The sequence below is a fragment of the Mycteria americana genome, chromosome 1 (assembly GCF_035582795.1).
Source record: "Mycteria americana isolate JAX WOST 10 ecotype Jacksonville Zoo and Gardens chromosome 1, USCA_MyAme_1.0, whole genome shotgun sequence".
NCBI classification, from domain to species: Eukaryota; Metazoa; Chordata; class Aves; order Ciconiiformes; family Ciconiidae; genus Mycteria; species Mycteria americana.
In genome coordinates this window covers 73169724-73195566 of record NC_134365.1, presented here as the reverse complement: position 1 = coordinate 73195566, position 25843 = coordinate 73169724, and the positions used below count along the sequence as shown (strand labels likewise).

Sequence of the window (25843 nt, the reverse complement as noted above, 5' to 3'; positions counted from 1 at the left end):
GATTTGGTACTTCCTTGTTAAAGGTGTCCCAGAAGTAAGATAACCCAAGATACCCACAAACACATTTGAGATTTCTGAAAACCCTTGCTGGTGTCATCTGACAGCGGGGGAGTAAACACACCATCCCATGCCCTTTTCTGACCCAGATCCTCAAGCATCAGCATCTACCCTAAGACAGTAGTGCCAGTGTAGTTCAAGCATACAGTGGGCCAAAACAAACATAGACTAAAGCCCCAGATCCAAGTTACTGCCACAGCTGATGGGTCTTCAATTCAAACAGCTCCAACTCTAACCATGATCTATGAACATATGAACAGCTTGCTAGTGTGATCTAAACATAGCTGATGTCTTCCTGAGCACGTGGACTGGAATAGAAAGCCTACTTAGTGCCGAATCACAGAAACACAGAATAATTCATGTTGGGAGGGACTTCCAAAAAAGCATCTGGTCCAATCTCCTGCTCAGTGCAACACTAACAACACTGAATCCAGACCAGGTGGCTCAGAGCTTTGTCCGGATCTTGAAAACCATCAAGGACAGAGATTTCTGGGATCTCTGGGAGTAATCTCTTCCCACACTTGACTATCCTCATAGTGAAAAAAAAAAGTCCTATTTCAATTCATGACCACTGACTTCACTCCTGCTGTGCAGTGTTAAGTGAGCTTGGCTCCGCCTTCTGGGTAACTCTTAGGTACTGGCAAGCTGCTGCTAGGTTCCCCCAAAGCCTTCTCTTTTCCAGGCTGAACTTGTCCAGCTCCCTCAGCCTCTCCTCATGGAGTACACACTCCAGTGTATTTTGCCATGAGTTAACTTTAACTGTAAAATTAGTCATCTTCTTTTTGCTCACCTTCTGTAATGTGTTAAAGATAATACAGAACCTCTAAGCAAAAAAGTGTAAGTTTAGGGTATTTATATAGTTACTCATTAAAGCAGTCTGGAAACAGACTACAATGAAGGGTAAAATAACTACAGGTTTGTCTTGGTGACATTTCTCTACAAAGAAAATAAACACTCCAGCTGAGAGGGAATGCATTCTGTAGGTATTTGGAAAAATCCATTTAAAAAAAATATATTCTTGAGAAAGACAGGAGGAAACCTTTTTGCTAAAAACTTAGCAAAAGAAAGCACATGGAACTACTGCAAAGGGGAGGAGCCAATTATTTCATTAACACTTTTCAAGAACAACAATATGAGCAATAAGATTTTTTTCAGAACAAAGTGACCAATGCCTCCTAGCACGAAGTGCCAGTTCCATGTATCTGATACTCTAACAAAACTGAAATTCATCCAGGGACACACACAAAAACTGAAGCAGAGCTTTAGAGAGACATGACTGCCATTTGAAATACAAAACACTGCCAAGTAATTACATAATTTGTAGAATATAAACAACTTGCAAGCAGAAATACTTCTAGCAATTCACTTTGATAACTTCAAGGTAAAAAACTGCCAAAAATCTACTTACCTTTTGACTACTATGGAATGTTTAATTAATTCCAATGTATCCATTTGTTCACAGATTATTTGAATTTTAACTGATTTTTCCTTCCAAGGCAGAAGCTGTACCATGAGAATATCAGATAATACTTTTCTCAAACCCAAGAAAAGAAAGTCACAGTTTACATGAACAATGCATGACTTGAATCCATTAATTCCCAATTGTGTAAAGGTATGCATGTTACTACTTACAGGGGAAATAAAGAGATAATGACATTTTTATATTTATCTTTGAAAACTTCATTGAAATCTTACAATTTTGAAGCTAATGAGGTTTGTTTGCTTTGTTTTATTAGAAAAAATACTCAGGCAAGGTCTACAATCATCTGTCAATTATAAGTGACTTACAAGAAACTCATGAAGCAATAAAATTAAAAAAATACAAATACAAACTATATCTGAAACACTTCTATTTGGCAATTTTATAACAAATTCAAAAAAGAAACAAAGATTACGGATTACTTTATAGGTACAGAAAAAGCAGTAGGTGAAGTGCTCAAGCAAAAAAAAACCCAAAACACTGCATTTTTTCAAAAATAAAGTCACATCACTACAGATTTTATGAATAATACCCTTATTAAACAACCATTCCAGAACATCTTATATTAGTGGTGCTTTTAATCTGCACTTCATTTTGTCTGATAAGATTTTTTGTGTATATAAGTAACATTTTTAACCCATTGGAGCTAAGCAAGACTCTCGTGTCAGTATCAATGCAGAATGCATTTGTATTATATTAGGATATGCTCACTTCTGCAACCAAAGGGTTACTTTAAGTTTTATTCTATTTAATAAAAATTTAGTGTAAAAATTGCTGGTTATTAGTTTCACTGTAGTAAATTCCTCCCCAATAAGGAGGACTAACTCTGCAGTTTGACTGCATATATCCATACAAATTTTACATATTAGTTCCTTCCAATAGCAAGGAAAAAACTAATTTCACGTTCACTATTAGAAAGGAGCGCCATGAATTAATTATGGGTACTATTCATCCCTCTAAGATTTCTGGGAAGGATGTTCAATGTATTTTTGTTCTTACAACAGATATTAACAGTAGTATATAGTCCCTTAGGTATGTAAAAGAAGTTTTTTTTATTGTTAAGGAAGGTGCTTTTTTTTTTTTTAAACAATTCTTCTGGCAGCACTAGTGAATTACAATATCCTTCAATATTATTTCTACCTTAATATATACATTTTAATTTTCATGCCTCTAGAAAAACATCTACAGTACATTTCATAATATAAAAATATATTACAAATCTGCTGAAATATTTACAAGCAATGTCCTATTATCTATATGCAACATTTTTGTCTCCATACAAAGACTAACAGGTTAGACACATCTCTATTTGTCAGTTAAAAAAATCCATGGCTTCTTGCTTATTAAGCAAGAAAATGATTTTACTTTCCTTTTCAAAGCCAACTTTGGTGCATAAAGGATTGATTTTCTAGATTTTTTTTTAAAAAATACCATTTTCTTTACATCTAGAAAACATTAGGCCAAATAAAAAAGTATACTTTACAAGTGAACGGGGATCCTAAAGGGTCAAAAAAGTAAAATAAAACACCAATAACACTAACTGCTTAAGTAGAGGTTTTTCAAAAACCGTCCATTGATACGGATCACATAAAAGCAGATCTCATTAACATACTATACTACTCCTGAAAAGGGGGATCAGACATACTGCAACACTCTTAACATCTTTAAACCGTACTATATGTATTCATAGTTGATCGGAAAAGACAAGCATTCCATCAACATTTGTTTAAACATTATAATCCAACATATTTTAGGGATCTGCAAAAGGACATGAGATTACAAATGACGAATGATTAGTATCCACCATACTGAAAGGGCAAGAGGATAATCCCTTGGTAGCTGTTTTATTGTCTGGCATGTGTTATATTTAGTTAACATTGACAAGAAGCCTAATAGCTTGTTAACAGTTCTCCCGGGAATTGTGAGTAAATGGTGATGGTTACTTTTTCTTTTCATCAAATATAAACTACTGTATTCACTAAAGAAAAAAGCAGCTTAAAGAAGCAAGCATGCAAAGCCTTTTAGTTGTTCCACTAAGTTGCCAGAAGAGTGTTTGCTCAGTCTCCCACTGTACCATTCCATGAAAATGTGGATATACAGTAATATATTAATATATTCCACCGAAGCATCAACTTCATTCACAGAATGTTTACACTAAGCATAAATATTTATCTAAGAAAAAAAAAAAAAAGGATGGGATTGGACTAATGTGCAACTTTATTTCTAAATCCATTGTCAGTGACTAAGACTGCAGGTGTCCCCACTTGCTTGGTTTTTACCTCTTCAACCTCTTCTGGGGCATTGTTCTGTAAAAGAAGATAGTACAGTTTTACATAAAGACCCTGAGATGTAAATTCGAGTCAGCTAGAGTATACTATGAAATCACGACTATATAAAATCTACTTTCATTTAATTTGATTAAAACTGAAAGCCATTTTAGATGATCCCGTATTAGCGTACATTTCAGCTAATTATTTCAAACTTTCTATTGGAGTCATCATTTTAGCATGGTATTAATAGCTGGCACTGAATTCCCTTAACCACTTTTTCCCTGGCAAAGATTTGGTCTTCAACTTTATTTCTTTGATCTCCCACAGCTGGTCCCAAAGTTCTTTTTAATCACACACTGATCTGTACTGCTAAAAATCTAGTACATCATTATGGGAGGGGACCTTAATTTTATTTGGGAGAGGTAGAAAGGGTTGCTTATTTTTCTCCAAGGACTTAATCCCAAAGATCATTATATTTTTATTTTAAAAGGTTATTTTTTCCTTTTCAAATCAAACTAATCAAGTTCTGCAAAGGTAATCAATACAAAGATGATTAACACCTAAATTATATTATAAAAGAGTCACTGTGTTAAGCTGTTTTAAAAAACACAATCCAATTTCCTCATAGTATTTTTATGATTTACTGTTAACATCAGTAATTCATATACTAAAGTAAGTATTTTAAATACTTACATTTACAAAGATAGCAGATATAGTATGATGATTTATTTTCATATTGTAAACCAAGTTTTCATTAATTTGATTAGTGAAATACACTGAATATTAAAGGTGAACTGAAAGGCTTATTGCATATCAAGACCTCAGATTAGTGTTCTAGTTATTCCTTTAGATGCTAGGTCACTGGATATTAAGGAAGAAACATAGGAACACTGAACTTTGGTTATGGCAGAAAACACTTTTTTCCTTTCCAATCCATTTTCATGAATTTTTAATATAAACCCATAAAGATGTATCTTTGGACATTCAAAAACTTAAGAGTGAATTAAGCATTTCAGATTACCTTTAAAAACTGTACACACACAGAACTGTGGGTACTGACAATTACGTGAGCACACTAATAAAAGGGGGGGGAGGGGGGAATCAGGAAATTATTAGAAACAAGATGGATTAGAAGCCAATCTGAAGTCCTAAAAACACAAATGTGAATGTAGCTTAAAGACAAGTAACATGTACTGTCCCCTTCTGTCCCCCTCTAAATAATCTTGTATTAAAAAATAACAGTACTTGTATACAAGTACGGATTTCAAGGTAATACTGCATGTATTACAGTTGAATATAAAATATGTAAAGATAAATTTGGACTTTAAAAAAATTGGTATACAAACCAGTATGTGATCTTAACAGAAGTGATCTTTCAGGATTCCACTGTATGTACCTCCTTTACTAGAATTTCTGTACACCAAGCACAAAAAAGTAAAATACACTTGGTAAATACACACATTCCCCATTTCTCAGTAACTAGAGTTCAGTTCAAGAAGTTAAGTAATTCTGAAACAACTTAAGACCTCAGAACTTAACTCCTGGACGCTGACAGGATCAAGGCTCCCTGGTCTGGTGTATAATGCATTAGCAATCCTGATTTTCCAACGTCTAAAAGTTAAGTGAGGCTTAAGACTATATTTAAGTAAAGAAAGTTTCAAAATTAGGACGTTACCTGTATATGTTTGGGTCCAGAAGCAAGGCAGTATCTTTTGGTAGTTTTGATAAATGAACTACTTTAGTTTTTAACTGATGTCGCTCACTTTCATTTACCCACACATCAGGCAGACTATGAATAAATAAATAAAATAAAAATATTCAAAAGAGATCAACCTTTTTTCTTACCATAAAATTATGCAGTAAACTAGTACATATGAAGTTTTTTAAAGTAATCTTCACATTTCACTGGTTAAAAAGCATCTTCAGTGGAGTGAGGAAGAGACAGCCAATCTTTATACATTATACAAAGTTTTTCAAGTTCTCAGTGTGAAAAAGATACTAAACAATTTAGATTATTCCAGAAGAATACTAAACCAAACATACAATGATAATGGCCCTACATTCTCCATTTTAACAATTTAATGTGAAAATGGGTAGCAGGAAAAAAAAAAAAAAAAAAAAAAAAAAAAAAAAAAAAAACCACCACAAAAACCACCCACCCACCCACCCCCCCAAAAAAATCAAAACCCAGATCTTTGAAAATATTTTACTGGGCTGTCAATTCTTTGATGCTGTCAAAAAACTAAGTAAAGGCCAGAATATACTGCAAGCACTAAGCTTCAAGTTACACTAATTTGCTTGCTCCAAGTTCAAAGCTTTCAACGGCAAAATGCTCCAACTTTGCTGAAGTTAATTGTTTGATTATCTCCTGAGGAAATCCAGGCAATCACTGCAAAATATTTCGGCTATGTAACAGTTCTCGTTGTGAGATGGAATAAAACTTGGTCTTTATACATTAAAGGGAATTGTTGCTTCAATGCCACTTGCAGTGAAACCTGGGGAAGATGGCTGGAGATAACATACAATTGATCTATATTTTGTACTTAAATTCTTTGAAATCAAAACACACCTACTTCAGAGTGGCCTACTGCATTATTGCTTCTTTTACTAAAAGCACACTGGGTTTTTAAGGCCCTGCTGAGGTTTTCAGGTAACACATTGTTAAGAGAGGCACTGGGCTTGCAGAGGTCATCAGTATCTTAATGAAAACCTGCTTTCCTGCCTCCTTCCAAAAGTTAGCATTGACCAAGGCTGTGCAGAACAAACAAGTGATCCATTTTGCCGCCACTACGGGGGGGGGGGGGGGGCGGGGGAGGAGAACACCATCAGACAAACAACCCTCCAAAAAGAACAGAAAAAAAAGAGCCCCAGCAACCAAAAAAACCCACACTCAAAACCCCCCTGAGATTATTTTCAGCCCACACAAAGTGATTTTTTTTTTTTTAATTTTTTTTTTTTTTTTTTTTTTTTTAACATGACCTAGAAGCCAAAAATTAATTTCAGGTTGGGGAAAAAAGCTTAAGTTCGTAATTCAGAATTCTAACATTTTGAAATAAGTTTCAAATTGAGAAACCCAACATTTAAGACTACCTAAATGAAACAGTTCTTTCTCTGACCAAAGCTATATGCAATATTACAGACTTTTACAAATTATTAAACTGAATCTCTATTTTTAGCATTGAAAGTTAGCTGTAATTCAAATTCAATTTTTTGGGTAAGCCATCCAAAAAATGAAATGAAACAGAGAACTTCTATCACAGTAGGAAAAGGAGCTTCTCCAATGATACTTTTCCCTTTTCAGATGAAAGTGGAAAAAAAAAAAGGAAAGAAAAGGCGGGGGGCGGGGAGAAGTGTTGGGGGACACCCAGGAGACAATCCAAATATCTACTAAGGTTTAATACAGATCATGAAAAGGTAAAAAAAACATCGTAAGACTTCTAGCAACATTTGAAAGACATTTTTAGTAGAAGCTATATGCTGAAGATGCAAAATAATAAAAAGAGCAAGTAAGAAAACTTTTCACATGCAGAGAGTACTTTATATATAAGACAACTCACTGAGCTAGGAAAGAATCACTGGCACAAAGAATAAATTCCTGCTCAAAAAAAATTTTTAAAATTATTTCCCTCTTCATAGGAAATGGGTTAAAGACTAGTATTTATTTTTCCTGAAAAAATACTTAATGTACAGAGAACCTGGAGCAGTTTAACAGTTTCTCAAGATGACTCAGAGTAGAAAAAATTAAGTCATTATTACTAGCTTCATCTGAAAGGCTGATGAACAGCTCAGCACAATGGAAAATAATCATCATGAGTGCATTCAACTTTCCTAAAATGTGAGTACATTCACTGTTTAAGATAGATGAATGACATGAGCCATGATAGCTTGCAGTTGCTGTTCTTAACTGTAATAATCAAGATGAAATTGAATCTACCGAATACTCAGTAATTCAAAACTACATCATTCCGTGCAGGAAATATACCCTCTACTTAACCCAACCAAGATGCAAGAAATTTCAATATAAAACACCTTATTCCTTTGATCTAACCAACCAAATCTACATTCAGTCAGGGATGTCTTAACATTACTGAATAACTTGTCTTCTCCAATGCAGAGATTCTAATATTGTATTCATCTGCATAAGCAAAAAAACTCATTCAACTCTGTATTAGAAAAAAAGTACTGATTTTTTTAATTTACTTTTCATGTTCCCAGTGTTACATGCCTTTTTAATGCTTTTTATCTTAAAATGCAATTAACTGTCCTTATCTGTAATATCTTAATAATTTCAGAATGCTGTTACATATAGTATTACGAGCTGTCCTAAAAGGAAGCAAAAAACTACACTTTTTACTAGAATATTTTAGTTACTCTCTTCCAAGGTGAATTGAAATTTGCAGTCTACAAGTGCTGTAATGAGTGGCAAAAGCTACAGATGATTTACAATTGCACCAAAATGCCAAACATTGCTGCAGATAACTTATCAGCAACCCAAGTCCTCTGCAAATAAAAGTTATAATAGTCACACTGCCAAGTTCACACTACTGCACATGACTAATTTGGGACACTACAAAACTGAGTAATTTAAACCACTTCACCAAAGCAAAGGTAAATTTCTGTTATGCTAAGGCTTTGCATCACCATCTTTGGTGAACTTTGAAAAACCAAGAGAAAAAAAGCAGCCAAGCACGCTGGAAGATTATTCCAAGCTTCAGTGGGAGAATCCAAAGAAGCAGCAATACGAGATGGATACCTTAAAGGGCCAACTGGGGTTATTATACTGTTAAATTGTGGCAACTAGGCAAAGATTCTTGTAGTTCTACTGTTACACTGATGATTGTACATTTTTCAGTACCTAAAAGTATTTTAGGATTATGATGAATCAGTGGGTAAAACGAAATTGTCTCAGTGATAGATTTCCTTATGTATATGGCTGGCAAAACCAACCTGAACTCCCCATTCAGTAACTAGAGGACCTTCTTATTAATACCCATAGCACCAAAATGCATCAAAAATACAGCTTCAAATTTACCTAAACTGGTATCAGAGCCTAAAGACTTGAAAGCTAAAGTAAAAATAAATTAAAGCATTGCTTCTTATTTTTTAAACTTCTAAATTACTTTTTAAAAAGCATTTTGAAAACATGAACTTTAATTTAAATATTCAAAGGCATAACATAATTTAGTGACAGTTCATTTACTTCACTGTAAATCCTTCCCCATTGAAATCCTGTATCATATCACTAGCAATATACTCACATGTCCTCTGGTGTCCAATGAAGCAAGAGTTTTATTTTTCCAGAATCTTCTTTTCTTTTAGCTATTACCTGATAATAATTACATAAATCATAATTAAAACCAAATCTGCAGATTTTCTGCTCAAAAACACTTGTTCCTCATGTTCAAGTGGACATTCATAAAAGGCAAACTGTTACACTTTGAAAGTTGTATTAATTCTATATATAGGTAGAATGTACATATCGCTACTCAAGCCATTCTTGGCAAAGTTTAATACTTTCCTTTAACATTTGTCTACTGAGTTGTCCCTGAAAAAAAAAAAAAACCAAACACAAAACAACAACAAAAAACCCATCCTATAAGTAGTCTTCTTTCTTTTAAAATAGTTCACATTTTTAAGCAGCCACTCCAAAAGCTTTGAAGAACATACATTCCTCTACCAATATGCCCATGTTGTTCCACAAGATGTCTACGGAAGATGAGAGAAACTGATGCAGCTTATGGTTTAATTATAGCATGGTATAAGAATAAAATCTTCTCTCACAAATGCTTTGACATCTGGACAGATGGTATGTATAACTTCCTAGATAACCTTTGCTCATTCCTTTTCAGTTCCTAAACCAGGCACTGAATGAGGCAATGGCAAAGGCTACTTGGAAGAACTCACAGGCTTACAGAGATTAATGCATACGTAACGGGGACCCTTAACACTGTAGAGAGTACACTCGCTACTACTGTTATATGAATGACAAATCAAATGACATGTCAAAGACCTGTTGACAATTGATAGAGTTTAAGCAGAACATATGTACTCCACCGGTAAGGTCCTAGACAAGAAGTGAGAAGAACTTTCTCATAGTTTCTCATACTAGCTCAGAGTAGACCAGCACATAAGATACTCTCACAGAGAATAAAGTTTTTAGGTGCAGGACCCTGAAAAGCTAGACTCCCACCTTTAGCCAAGATAAAGTTAGAAATACACACACAGAAAGTATAAAAAAGAAATCTGTTCATTCAGGCACAAATATATATATATTTTTAACACCCACATTCAAAAGGTATCCCAAAAATTTATGGTATCCAGAAAAACAGGGAAAAGCTGTTTGCTTCCTCTTCTACTGATTTACCCTCAGCTTCGCCTTTACTACATGTCACAATACTTCATACAGTTTTTCCTATTTGCTTCAAACACCAATTCACCCACCTTCTACACCTCTGAGCATAAAATGCTTATTAAATCCTTGAAAGATTTTATCCATAGCCACTGCAGATGCTGTGAACTCCAAAAAGTTTACTAGAGAACCTTTAAAGCACAGAAATACAGAAGGGTGGCAAGTGATCTTTATGAAAAAGGCTGAACTAAAATGTAGCATACGGAACTTAAATACTGAAGTCCATAATATGCATCAACCAAAGCAATTTCCCACAACTAAATACTATAGTAAACTAACCTTAGTCATAACATTTCAAGCAAGTCACAAATTTGTTTAAAGTTTTATTTTTACAACTATGCAGTGATCTTCTAAACAAAAATGATGCAGAGAGAAGTGTCCATGGATTTAACAGCCAGATTATCAATACAGATATATTTGAGTATCTGAAGGTATCCATATGCTTATAGATGGGAACTGGAATACTGAGTTTGCATGGCAAGGTTTTGGTAGCAGGGGGGCTTACAGGGGTGGTTTCTGTGAGAAGCTGCCAGAAGCTTCCCCTACATCTGATGGAGCCAATGCCAGCTGGCTCCAAAACAGACCCGCTGCTGGCCAAGGCAGAGCCACTCAGCAACAGTGGTAGTGCCTCTGTGATAACATATTTAAGGGGGAAAATTGCTGTGTAACAGCAGCCAGAGGAGAGGAGTGAGAATATGTGAGAGCAACAACCCTGCAGACACCAAGGTCAGTGAAGAAGGAGGGGAAAGAGGTGCTCTAGGCACTGGAGCAGAGATCCTCCTGCAGCCCGTGGTGAAGACCATGGTGAGGCAGGCTGTCCCCCTGCAGCCCATGGAGGTTAACAGTGGAGCAGATATCCACCTGCAGCCCGTGGAGGACCTCACGCCAGAGCAGATGGATGTGCCCGAAAGATGCTGTGACTCCGTGGAGAGCCTGCACTGGAGCGGGCTCCTGACAGGTCCTGTGGACCCGTGGAGAGAGAAGCCCATGGGAAGGACTCATGTTGGAGAAGTTTGTGGAGAACTGTCTCCTGTGGGAGGGACCCCACACTGGAGCAGGGGAAGAGTGGGAGGAGGAAGGAGTGGCAAAGATATGTGATGAACTGACCACAACCCCCATTTGCCATCCCCCGCACTGCTGGCGGGGGGAAGGAGGTAGGGAAATCAGTAGTGAAGTTGAGCCCAGGAAGAAGAGAGAGGTGGGGGCGAAAGGCGTTTTAAGATTTGGTTTTATTTCTCATTACCCTACTCTGATTTAATTGGCAAGAAATTAAATTAATTTCCCTAAGTCGAGTGTTTTGCCCATGACTGTAATTGGTGAGTGATCTCTCCCTGTCCTTATCTCAACCCACAAGCCTTTCATCATATTTTCTCTCCCCTGTCCAGCTGAGGAGGGGGGGGTGATAGAACAGCCTTGGTGGGCACCTGGCATCCAGCATTTGAGATACTGAGTTTCTAAAAAATATTGAAGTCTGACACTGAGGGGTTTTAAAGCAAGTTGTCATGAGGTATGGCAAAGGCCTTCCAATAGCCTAAGGCTAGAGAAGCAATAAACAAAGTACAGTAATGCACAGTTCTACCAAAAGGAGGAGGTTCCTATTAGTTAGCCCCAGTTTTAGTATCTCTCATTTAATATATATTCATCTGGAATTCAGGATTGGAAATTCAGATGAATTGGAGTTTCATCTGAATTGAAAATTCAGATGAAAAACAATTCATCTGGAAATGGGACTGGAAGGCAGAGTGAGAAAATCTGCTTTTGATATCAGGCAATTCAAGATAAATTGAAGGAATGCTCCCTGCAGGAACTGCAATGGGATGTCATAGTGTCCTGGTTTCAGCTGAGATAGAGTTAATTTTCTTTATAGTGGCTGGTATGGGGCTACATTTTGGATTTGTGCTGAAGACAGTGTTGATAATACAGAGATGTTTTAGTTGTTGCTGCACTAGTCAAGGACTTTTCAGCTTCCTGTGCTCTGCCAGGTGCAGAAGCTGGGAGGGGACACAGCCAGGATAGTTGATCCAAACTGACCAAAGGGCTATTCCATACCATATGATGTCATGCTCAGTATATAAAGCTGGGGAAGAAGAAGGAAGGGGGGACATTTGGAGTGATGGCGTTTGTCTTCCCAAGTAACCGTTACGCATGATGGAGCCCTGCTTTCCTGGAGACGGCTGAACACCTGCCTGCCTATGGGAAGGAGTGAATGAATTCCTTGCTTTGCTTTGCTTGCGTGCGCGGCTTTTGCTTTACCTATTAAACTGTTTTTATCTCAACCCTCAAGTTTTCTTACTTTTGCTCTTCCGATTCTCTCCCCCATCCCACCGAGGGGGAGTGAGCGAGCGGCTGCGTGGTGCTTAGTTGCCGGTTGAGGCTAAACCACGACACATAGTGGGACAATGTAGACAAATGACATTAAAAATCCTTTTTCTAGTAGTCTTTGCCAATTAGACAAAGTTTAATTGACTCTTGTATCAAAGAATACTATAAGGTTCTTTAATTTAGGCATGCAAAACATTGCTAAGACTTTTCCTCAGAAGCCTCAAGCCACACCCACAACAGGATACATCCTTTTGCTAAATTTGGAGCAGGGATGAAAACTGACTCCTTTTAAAATAAACATTTAGAAAGATTAGAAAGAAAGCACTCCTCCAATCCCTTCCAACTTTAAGTTTTAGCCTTTGCCCAGAACACAGCCCCTTCTTCTGCAAACTCAGTTTCTTTGCTGTAGCCTGGAGCACCTGAGTCTGGAACCAAATAAAGATAAATCAAAGCTCACTTTACAGGGCAAATAAAACTCAGTTCTCATCAGCTTTCCCATTCAAAACCATACATTTTCTTGTATAGTCCAGTTCATTCTCAACCTTCAAGTTTTAAGGAGACACATACGTTCTCTCATGTAAAGCAAGCATCTTGGATATCACACACTGAAAACTTTACAGGTGACATTTTAAAATGTTAGCATTTGGACACAGTAAACTAGCTACACCTGAGTTAGAAGGAAGAAGTTATTCTCCACAAACTGCTCTTCATCCTATCTAAAACTTGAAGAATATGTACTACAAAACCATACAGAATACACAAGTCACAGATGCATATTACATCTAAGTACTAGTTAAAGCTGGTGCTGCTGTCCCTCTATAAAACGATCAATAGCACTGCTTCTACAGGGATTTACACTATAATACGTGGTGATTCCAGAACCTCATAGATTTCTGTGAGAACCACCCAATATCATCACCTGCATTCTCCAAGAGGAAAAAAAAAAAGTACAAACTCTGACATTAACAATTTCTTGTTTTCAGGAATATGCAGTACAACATTTAGGACTCTATTGTCTTACCATCACCACACTGAAGAGAGTTATTTGTAAAAAACTCAAAAAAACCCCCACTGATGTGTAAAAAAGATTCAGCATACAAAATCTAGGGCAACTGAAGTACTGCTTGAATTATACCACTGCAAGTGTACCATTCTCTTATTCTAGAGCTCTAGCAACATCTTCAAGCAATCAGTGCTAAACTAAGGGCTTGAACCAACTTTCACACACCCACAGAAGTTTAATAGGAGGAGAAAGTAACTTTTAGCAGTAGAAAATAAAAAAAATAATTTTTCATAAAAGAGCTAATCATATCTAATACATGAAAGCTATGAAAGTTGTAGCTAGGATGCTTGCACACAGAGATATACTTGTACCCAATGTGAATTTTGCAGACTTTTTCCCTCCATATCATTGGCCTACCTTGTCCCTACTAAATAATCGATACTCAAAATCTGAGCAATTCACTTGCTTTTGACCGAGATGAAAGATCCTCTCTCCACATATAGAACAAGCCTATTTTTGTTTAATATTAAAAGTAGTATGTTAGCTTTCCGTTAAGAGACAACAGAAATCTGGCATCTATAGCTGCCATTGCTTTTTCCCCACATATATTTTGAAATTGTCAAATTTAAAGAAGTTTTTATAAAAGGTATGATAAAAGTGGATACTTTTTATAATTAGTGAATGAAAATTTTAGCATATCCTAGGCAGGCTAGAGTCAGAAACACAGCTATGATATAGACAAATGCAAAGTTGCAAAAATTTTGCAAAAAAAGCAATTGAAAAAAATTATTTGCTATTTTGACACTAGTAATCAGAGCTTTATGGTCAAGTCTGCACAAGTTGCAACTGAAATGGAAGAAATCTAGCATGTCTGCAATAATGATGCTCTGAAGGCTTAAAATTGTTTTGTAAAGAACTTAAGTCCGTTTAAGTTTTTCATTTAAAAATATAATTCAGCCAGTAGATGTATGCTCAATATAGCTTTATTTGAAAAAACTCTTACTATATTCTCTAAATTTCATGCAGTGTCCCAGAAACAAAAGGGAAATTTAATTTGAATTTATCTCTGTGAAGGAAACGTGCATCAATGTTGTCTCAAATCAGAAATGGAGTTCTGCTGACCTCTTCTGGAAAAAGAAAAAAAATTCAGCCTATGAATTGGTATGCATCTTACTGTATTCACCTACTGTGTTTCGAAGTTTTAAGATTTCAAAACACATGTAACTAGTATCAATACATGTGATTGCTGAACTGAAATATCTAAAAAAGCTAAAAAACCAGTGAAAGTTTAGTATTCAAATATTTTAGAGAATTAATTCTACCCATTTCAAGAAGATAGAGTGGAGGCTAGGGTAACCTATAAGCAGCTTTTTTTTAATCAGTGTAATATCTACTTCTTTAGGTTAAATGGAAATGCTTGAAATTTTCCATCTGACAATTCAGAGAATCAAAGTACCAAGAATTTGACTCCAATAAAAAAAACTAAGCAAGAAAAAAAGAAATTCATAACAAAGTCAGAGGTGAATTCTGGATGGCAAAAGCATTTCTTCAAAAAGGCTTTATTGATAACTGCATTCTACAGCTTTCCATATCTATAAAAAGATGAGTTTAAAAAAAAAATATATATACATAAAAAAATAAAAGGAGTGCCTTTTCATAGGGAGATGAAAGGTATCTACAGTGACTGCTTAGAAATTCTTCACATTAGTAATTTTTCACTAGGATATCCATCCTGTAAAACACTGCATTGTACTGACATTATTCTTATGCTGCATAAAAAACCCAAACCTACACCATTTATGTCAGTTTTCAGTCAGGAAGACAATTTTATCTTCATATTTCTCACCTTTCAAATTAAATGCCCCTGATAATTACATTTTTTTTCTTCATCTGAAGGTGGACCACACAAACCATATTATGCTATTTAGCAGTCACCATTCAAATTCAATGTCCTAGTGCTTTTAAGTTATGCAAAATGTATTTGCATCTAAGGTGACCATTAGCTCAGTATAACAGTGTACATCCACAAGACTGCTTCCATTCTACCTTTTCTTTTTAAAGCAGATTTTGGGCTGAGTCTCATCAATATAGCTGATGTCCAGCTCAACCCCACACAACTGTAGCAGCACACTAAAATAGGGTAGCAAAGTGCAGCACAGGGCTGGAATCTTAGAACAGTTCTGCCACTGGTACAACCTCTCCCACAACTGAGGTCTAAGCAATTTCAGATCTAATCAACCCCCTACCACCTGAAGTGACACATGCATGGATAAGCTAAAAGGATTTTCACCACTTCCTCCAAGTTAATTCAAAGCATTTTTAGAGTACATTCCTCCCTCTAATTCCATCTCCTTATGAATTATTCCAATAGCCAAAGGTGAGCTTCCACAACCAAGTAGTCTGTCTGGATGACATTTCAGATTAAAGCAAGCTGTGAATTGGAAAAGAATCTGCTTTTCTCACAGCATTATAAAATCCACGTTGGCCATAAAAACTAGAAGGAGATTTAAATACAGTAACAGCTAAGCCACCTGCAAATCTCCACTTGCAGCTGGTGCTCAATGCACATAAAATTCAGGAGTAACCATTTGGGAAAAATTTCTAATAGAGGCCACATATTTATAATAGTCACCAGTCTTGTAGAACAGGACGAAACAAGTTTCGTGCATAAAAAAATCATCTTTTATTTATGGAAGGCGACTGACAGTTCAATAGCTTGAATCATGTGTTACGGTTAAGCCATAGCTGAAGACACAGCAGTCAGCATTCCTTCCTCAGACTGCAGTTCATCTTGCACTAATCTGCCAATTTACAAAGCACCCCCTTCATTCTGTCCCGTCTCTTAATTCTTTTCTTCAGCTGAGTCTCTACCTTTTATATGTTCATATTTTCCAATCTGGTTAAGAAAACCTGAGGTTATATACTTTTTGAACTTCTGATCCCTATACCTCAATTCAGTACTTTTTTTCTTCCCCCATTTTGAACTTCTCTAAATTAATACTGATGTCTATCCAAGCCACAAACAAGTGAAATTATCAAAATAGGATATGGAAACAGGACTAAAGGCCAGTTCCCCACCTGGTCCTTGCCTCCTCCTAGCAATTCACTGACATTTTGGTGGCAAGTTTATTAAAAGAAAAAGAAAAAAAGGGGGACAATACATTTATTCAGGATTATATTTTTTAAACTGGAAAAAAGGAATAAAACAAATTTCAGATCAGCATCTTTAAATATTCAATTATACAATTACCCTGAAAATATTCCTTGTGATAAATTAGCCCTGACACTCATGACTATGGAAATACCATCTGAATTGTATTCTTATTTAGAAGATATAACCAAATTTTTCTGCAACACATACTTGCTGTTAGATATTTCCCCAAGTGTATCAGACAGGAAATGTTGCAAGCTATTCAATTTGTGAGCTACAACAACTATTACCACCACTTTTAAAAAGTTAATCTACTAATAAAAGTGGACAAATCAACAATGTAAAATGCCCACTATTACTGATTTCTGATTAAAAGCCTACAGCAGTAAAAGGAAAGCAGAAGTCTTCTGAAGTATTAGATTTTTCAGACACATAGGTAAACAAACAGAACGCATTTTATTTTTATATATATATATACTTACAGTACTATGAAATACAACACTGTGGCCTTTTCCTAAACTTTCTATATGTGCTGAGAGGTTAAAGCAGATGGCTCGATGTCTTATAGCATCCAGTGTTTGCGCGTCAAAGAAGTCATGAGGTCTTGCTAGAAAAAAAAAAAGGAAAAGAGATCCTCAGTGTTCAGAACATCGAAAGCATTCAAACACATTCAAGCATGTAAATAAGCCTTAAGTGTCATTAGCAAATCATTTATCATTATGGCAGTAGCACTACCTTGTCAAAGAGTTGTAAACATTAATTTAGCTGAGAGGAAGGAATGACTCCAAAAAGGGCACAATCCATTTAAGTTTGGTCAAAACATACTCCTTGTAGATGAAACAGCTATTTCAACACACTGAATTACACTCACTCATTTTTTTAAGTTTCAAGTGAATTCTATTCTTTCTTAATCTTCAAAATTAAGAATTCATTAATTTTGCTGAGTACCTCTGGGAACATCCATTGCTATCATCTCAGAGAGAGAGAGAAGTCCCAGTTCAAAGAAACTAAACACAGAACTCATTAATAAATGTGAGTTCTAATTTAATTTAATGCAAAAACAGCCTAGTTAGGTTGTGATGTTTATGGGAACCTAACTGGCCAAGTCACCCTTACAGCACAGTCAATAGTTCCAATATTACTGCTGTGACTTTTTAAAAAATAGTATTAAAGTACTTCAAAACATGATAGTGCATACAATCAACATCTTAAAAGCAGAATTATACCCATACCTTATTTCTTAACTTTATTAAAAACAGTCTGCTCTGATCTAATTTATAAGCACTAAAAAACCCAGCTATTTCCAGTGAACACTGGGATGCTGCAAAGAGATCAACAATGGCACTGAAAACAAAACTGCTTGCTACTGCAGTGGAACACAAAGCAAAGAATTAAGTAAGAATTATTGTGAACATACATACTAGTTCGTGAAGAAATTTTTGATCTCCAAGGAGTGATAATGTTGAATAGTCACATGAAAAACTCCACACTGCTAGACATGTTTCTTTCTATGTAAAAGTTGTCACTCCATGTTCTTTGATTATTAGTAAACAGATTGTTTTCTAGCCAAGAAGCCCCAACTGCATCACATACTACACTTCAATTTATAGTAAGCGCAATTAACATCCAGCTGATATTTTACAAGTAGTCTAAAACCAGCATGCACTAATAAAGCCCTTTTCCAAAAGGACTTTTATAGTTAACTGTTTCTTCAACAGTAAAAAATTCTTGAATTCTGATTTGGAGTGTAAAGAAGGTCTATCAATTCCACACAAAGTACTTTAACTAAAAAATAACTGCTACTAGGCACATATTTGCATACTGTTAGAAATACTTCACACACATTTTTTAAAATATACCGTATAGCACAGTAGTAAAATTACATGAGCAAATACAGTATGAAAGTATTCAGATTTTTTTAAGCCTTATTTGAGAGCAGTAATCCTCTGTATAAATACACTGAAATTAAAACTAAGAATAGGATTTGATATTACATTATCAACTATATATTATCCTGTAATCTGCAAAAACAGTGATTCAAAGTTCTGTTGTCTTCATTTAAAACAACTTCTATATTCCTTTTCACCAAGATTATCTATCCATTATTTCAAAACAAACTACAAATTCCACTTAAAACTAGTATTTGCTGCACTCCTGGGACTAACTGTTGTTAAGCATTCGTCTGTACATTATGTTCCGTCCTTACTCTATCTCAGTTGGATACTGCCAATTAGGCAATCATCTCACTGAAATGTTTTCTTGCTGTAAGTGGTAACGTAGAACCGCAGCTCATGCTGCAGGTGGTCAGTGATGCAAGCATATAAATATTTTATAAATAAATATGAAGGAGGAAGGAAGGGAGGGTGGAAAGGAAAAGATAACCCCAAATTTTTGCTTTTGGTATCACACAGCAAATTTCTTCAGGATTTACCTTTGGATAACATTCAACAGATGCAGAAGAAAAGGCACAATTTGTCAAAGGCATATGAATAGTTTTATTTATTCCTTATTGAGTGTTAATGCTTTATCTTCCATGTATCTTAAATCTATTCCCTCGAATTTATTTTCGGAGTAAGGTGTCTCCCTTCCAGCTTAATACAAGATCCAAGTACACATCAATTAAGTCAAATAAGTTAAAATCTTCATACCAGTAGCCTACTAAATGAAATTCCAAGTCTTCGGTAACTAACATTCTTACTGTAAATTCCACGAACAGTAAGTTTCCTTATCTTGCTTACATTTCTCCAGTGAACTCAATTATCATGTTTGTTAATAACTATAGTGTCATCTTTGCTATTGGAAAAGCAAGTGACAATACTGTAAATATAATCTTACCTTCTGCAAAATTCTTTGAGGCAGCTTCAGAATAGCAATACTATGACCTATTTTAGAGATACACACTTTCAGTATGTTTGGTATCTATACCTCTAAATGACAGACTACATGGAGCAGTGAATGTGTTTAAGGCTATGCAGAAGAGAAAGCAAGCTACTGACTGTAATCCCAAATTATTTTGCAACATCAGAATTTATATGACAAATCAGACTGTCTCTACAGCACCACTAATGTAACCAGCTATAAGGGCGTCTATAGTAAAACATGCTTTCATCACAAAATTACTAATTTCCAAACTTAAAAGAACACGTACTGTTTACAGACAGGAAAAAAGAAATGCAAAACAGTTTGAGAACAGCAAGACGTTAAGAAAGAAAAAAAGAAAATCAAGTAACAGTAGGAATTGTTTTTATAGTCCAAGTTAGAAGACCATATTCTTGTCACATATAAAGCCATAGTAAAGTCCCCTTTTTTATTTATGCATTAATGTCTCTCAGAAGGGTGTTAACCTTCAGATATAAAACACAGGTCTATATAGAGGAAGCAAATGTATTGATCTGCTGTATTTAAACTGTGAAGAATTTATACACAAGGATGCTTCAATAGCAGCATGTATTAGCAATCAATTGCCAATAAATATTTAGTAAGCCACTTACACCTTGCAAAAAAAGCCAGGGTCTAATCAAACCATGAAGACGTATAAAGAACATGTTGACAACATTTTTAACTAATTTTTTCATTAAATGACTGAGTGATTTAAACAGACTGTACACTATCAAATAGCATCCTGCTTTACACCCATTTGTCATAACTTCTTATAACCCAACTTGCAGAGAACCTGGTACATATGTTCCATATCTCTCCTTTTAAAATATCTAAATATAAATATATGTTCCTAGCTTTATATACTCCAGACTGAAAATACTTAATGCTGTTATTTCATTACTTTGGCTTCTTAGATAAGGGTCCTTGCCTCCCCCCCCCCCCCTTCTTCTTATAAAGACAAAAAATACAAACTTGCACACTTCATTCTTTAACTAAAACTAAGCTAAGAAACAGACAAGCAAAATTGTATCAGCCCTTTGTCAAGTTCACCTAATTAACAATAATCCACACAAAGTTTTAAAGAAAAGCTACCACTACTTAGCATTTTCAGACAATGCCATCAACTTTGGATACATTTCTGGGTCACGTACCCTCTGGAGAAATACATTACAGTAGTCAGTTCCCAACTCAGTTGGAGATGATTTCTGCCTTAAGGCAAAACTCTACAGCCAGCATTGCATTTGTCTCAAGAGGCAGGAAGATAAAAAGTTGCTCAAGCAGCTGTCACTTTTCTTCCTGCTCAACACTTGATCAAGACAGCAGACCATTGAAGTACTACAGTTTGGTCTTTAGCATACCCATAATATTTACTGCTTACATTTTTTGCCATAGATTCATTCAAGAATTCTGCAGTAAATTCTTGTTACTACTAGAATACCTTAGCACCGAATTTGAAGTTTCAACTATGAATCTCTGATTTGAAACTTGTAAGTCAATAACGTTCATCAATTACTAATTAAATGCCAACCTGAAAAACTACTTCTGCATATACTAGGGGGAAAACTGAATTAAGATGCATTAAATCAGCCACCTAACAAAATCAATATGGAGAAGCAAGCCAAGATGCAACTCAGAAGTCTCTGAAAGTGAAAATTTTGAAGTGGCAAGTCTTAGACATCTATGTTTTGAGTAACACAGTCAACGAATCAAGGTAATCCTCTAGGAACCTGCAACTATTTCACGTGTCTCTTTCATTACATCTAAGATGAACTAAAAGGATACTGAAAAGTGACCACATAACCCTTCATTGATCAGCCTTCCCTTCCTGAACTTTCTCATTTACATAGATTGCTAGAGTGAAAGGGAAAGCTCTTTGAAAGTCAAATTCTGAAAAGAACAAAAATAGCTTTCCACCTTCTTTGAATGTTGAATCAGTGTCAAAATTAGAGGAATTCTTCAAGTTTACACTTTCAAGATGTGTTTAATGATATGATTTGCTCTCATATATTTTAAAAATACCCAAGCATTTAAAAAAAAAAAGAAGAAAAAAAAAAATCACCATAACTAAAGTTAACAGTGGCTCTTCTAGCACTGAACTGCATAGTTGTCACACAGTGTGGAAGACATACAGAGGAAATACACTTTTCAGAGTTCTAGGTGATACTGTAACTTTCCAGGACAGACTTCTTTGCGCTCAAGGCAGAAACATGACCACCGCTTCATAAATTTCAGTTGCTTAAAACACAGGTGAGGTATTAAGATCAGAATAATCACAATCGTGATATAGACTAATCACTTAAGAGCACTAGTACATGTATTCATTGTTGCAGTACCATTTGAATAACTGATAACTGTATTTCTTCACAGGAACAGAAAGATCAATACAGCAAAGTGTTCTGCCACAGAAGAGTTCCAGAAAAACAAGACTACAATTGCTGACCCAGCAAAGTAACACAAGTTCTCCAGCACACCATCACTAATATCCTACTGCCAGCCAGGACTGAAATAATTGCCTCCTTATGAACAGAGCTCCATTTCTGTGGGCAGTATGAGATACAACAGGTCCAGTGGTTCATAAAAAAAGGTATCTTGTGTTTCTCTCCAACACTGTAAGGTTGGCTTTACAACCTTACCACTGTAAGGTAAAAATTAATGGAAGTTTTTTCTTCAGCTGTTGACATACTGACAGGAAAAGACCTAAATGGGGTTTTACGTGTCTACTCTAAAATGCAACTGTCACAGTAACAGTTTAAAATTAGTAAATAATCAGTTCAGTACTGGAGATTTGCATCCAAAGCAATTATAAAACAAAGCTAAATTTTGTAACAATCGCCTAGTCTTTCCTAACCATTTCTGTACATTAGCATCTCTAAATAAATTTGACATGGTTATTAGTCTGATGCTAGGATAACTCAGGAATCAAACAACTGCATCAAAATGGACTAGAAAAGGTACTGGGTAAGTGATTACTACTTGCTAGAGGAAATAATTCTCACTTCAATGATAAATCACACTTCTCAGCACACTGATTCATATAAATTTAACGAACATCAACTGTGTGGAGAAAGATTAAAAAAACATAGCAATTCACATCTGCCCAAAATTAGATCTTGGTTATGCTCATAAAACTGTCATTAAGCTAATGAAATGTTGTGCTCAAAAGAGAGCTTATATAATATGCCTTTATCTCTAATTTATATGAATCTGCAATCTCTGTCTGCAGTACTGAACTTCAGATCTCATCATCACTAAACAGAACATTTTCCAACAGTAATATAGTCAGTAAACAGAAGGCAACTCTAAAATGAAAAGCATCTTTAAATTGTAAACTCAAACTGTTGCTCACAGAAAACTGATCTTTTCTGCTGAACACAGATCCTTTACCCTGAAAAGGAACACAAACAGAATCTGGAATTGTTTTACCCCCATGAGAAGGGATGCCAACACTCTAATGCTAAAGATCACCAACCCTACCAGACCCACATCTGCAGAGAAACATCCACATTGAAAAGAAACTTCCTATCTAAGACAAGCTTTCAAGAACTTCTACTTCTGGAAATACTTACGTAATGATCGCCGTCTCTTGTTCTTTAACTTTCTTCTTTTATTCATTCCAGCTTTAGATGGAGATTCCTCTTTGGCCTTGGGCTGGCTGGCAACTTTCGAAGAGTTCTGCTGGCTGAAGTGTGTGGGCACATGACGGGCAAGTCCTCCCTGAGATGCAAAGCTGGCATTGCACCCACCAACTACACACTAATGATAAAAAAAACAAAACTGTATCAGCGTGCTATATGGCACTCATTCACAAGAGTTCGATCGATCTTTCAGTTTGACTTTTCTGGCTCAACCTCCAACACACTAAAAGGAAAACAAATTCTTAATGACCATGCGATTCTTAAGAAGAAAAAGAGAAACATAATCTGAAAGAAATTTCTATCTGAACTTTATAACTCTCAACAATTATTCCATGGTATAATCACCTTTTTCTATGCTATATTATACTCTATAATATTGTGTAGCATAAACCTAATCTCAAACAATGCACTGAAACTCTTCCCACAGAAGATAAATACTTCTGAAGAACTTTCCCCTTTACAGACCAACAACCAAAGACCTTGTTTTTCAAAATACTGCACTGTTATTCTGTATTTCTCAACAGCTCTCCAATCTTCTGCATTTGATAACAGTAACATTCTCCAACATCCTCCTTTCTTGTGACAAGGCAGAAGTAAAAATATACATCCTTACCCATATTAAATTTGAAACAGCTTAACTCTTTTTGTAAATGGTATACAAAGTCAATAAATAGTTATCTTACAGTTCTGTCTAAAATTTTAACTTCAGTAACTTGAAAGTTGTATTAGGTATTATACATTTGTTTTGGGATGCTACTATTACTTCAGAAGTAGCTAAGAAAGTTCTTATTTAAAGAAAATGCCCTCTCTTTCTTAAACAGAAAAATAAGAAAAGGTCCAACAATAAATAAGCAGAAACACAGAAATCACAAGATACATGCAACTAAGCTAGTACTGGCTACAATAATTATCGGTATTTTTATAAATATTTGGTTTATATTTACAATTATTTATTTGCAAAATGAGTATTTAAATTATACTGTTGGGGAGGAAGGCACAAACCTTCTTTCTTGCGCTCTGAGCTTACAAGAGTAATAGAAAAGTGATTTTAAGAAATGCATTCCATCATTGGTTGCAATGAATTGTGTATCCACATGATCAATTTTTCTTCTGATCCAGAGAATAGTAGTAGGACAAATGAGTTGATCAGGCAGTAGCAAGAAACCACTCTAAACCATTGGAAAGTTCTCCTCCTTCCACATCTGTTCTGCTCCTCCCCCTCTTTCTCAGCTCTTTCATCTGTACCTCTCTTCTCTAGCACTTCCCTTCACAGCAAACTGACCAGGCATCTCCAACAGGAGTTCAGGAATAATTAATGCTGGAACCATGTACATAGCCCTAAGTTTTCTCTGAAGACTAAGGATGAATTTGCAAGCTCTTACAGTAATCTGCCCCAAGCCTGCACATTTGACTGAAAGACAAGAAAACAGCAGTAGAACACCACTCAGCATGTTTTGTCCCTAAAAACCATCTATGTTGTATTCCAAATGTGGCTGCAGAATTGAAAAGTCTATTTCTGCCTCAGACCTACCAAATGGTTTTCCGTGATCATCATAAAACAATATAGCATCCACGAAGAGAAAAACCTGTGTTATCCCCAAGGACTTAATACTTGCTATAGGACTAAAAATACACATATATATTTCCAGACAGTAAAAGACAAAAAATAGGAGGACATTTTTCACATTTTTATTTGCCTGTTGTGTTTGGGTTTTTTAGGGGGAAAAAAAACCAAACAAAACCCAAACAAACTTAGAAAGCTTTCCCTAACTTCCTCCAAGTATTGAGCTAACTACAAACATAAGACTCCCTGACAAAAAGCTTTAGGATCCTTCACACTGTATTTGTTCCTCCCGTCTCCCCCAGTAATAAGTATCTTAAGAACAGTGAAGATTTTTACCAAAAACCTACCTACAGCTTTTTTTACCTTGCCCTATAATTTCCCATGTTCAAACAACAGCAATATTGTATACTTATACTGTAGTGACTTACAATGTAAGAAATCCCAGCACATCTATGAAATTCAAAACACTCAAGATCCTGATCTCATTTACACTATGGTAACCTCAGTGCAATATTTATTACTTCGAATTAATATTGCAGATTAAAATTTACACTTATAGAATCATGGAATGGTTTCAGTTGGAAGGGACCTTTAAAAACCATCCAGTTCCAACCCCCCCACTGTGCATAGAGATATCTTCTACTAGATTAGGTTCCTCAAAGCCCCATCCAACCTGACCCACTTAGTTGTATTAAAGATGATGAAACTCACAATCAACAGATACAGGTAAAATACATGCATTAGTTCAAATAATTCTTTATCCTCCAGTTTAAGTCCTTGAAATAGCTGTCTTGCCCATAAAAGCAGTTTCATGAAACTAAACTAAGCAACTAAATCTAAACTTAGGTTTAACTTTCATTAAGGTGCTCCTGACTTCACCTTCTAGCTCTTTCTGATCCTACAAACACCGGGGGGGGGGGGGGGGGGGGGCAGCGGCAGGAGTGCAAAAAAACCTCCCATACCCTGGAGTGCAATCACACCAAGAAACTAAAATTTCAGTCTTGCCAATGCCTGCTACAGGTCAAAAATAACCTAAAGTCTTGGTACAGTGCATGCATTACCATATTCCAAG

At 35.7% G+C, this 25843-nt stretch overlaps 1 protein-coding gene across 3 annotated transcripts in view; it reads right to left on the bottom strand.

Moving 5' to 3' along the window:
• Positions 1-1219: 1219 nt before the first annotated feature.
• Positions 1220-25843, bottom strand: part of AEBP2 (AE binding protein 2) — a 53877-nt gene continuing 29253 nt past the window's right edge. The window contains exons 4-9 of one of the 3 annotated variants that reach the window (XM_075505753.1): positions 23139-23325; positions 17175-17299; positions 9066-9133; positions 5483-5596; positions 5154-5220; positions 1220-3843 (exon numbers count right to left, since the gene is read on the bottom strand). In XM_075505753.1, coding sequence (XP_075361868.1) covers positions 5166-5220; positions 5483-5596; positions 9066-9133; positions 17175-17299; positions 23139-23325 — 549 coding nt within the window. In that variant the 3' untranslated portion in view covers positions 1220-3843; positions 5154-5165. Of the gene's footprint in view, positions 3844-5153; positions 5221-5482; positions 5597-9065; positions 9134-14563; positions 14669-17174; positions 17300-23138; positions 23326-25843 lie in introns of those variants that run through there. The other 2 variants (XM_075505762.1, XM_075505773.1) reach the window with 2 other exon arrangements.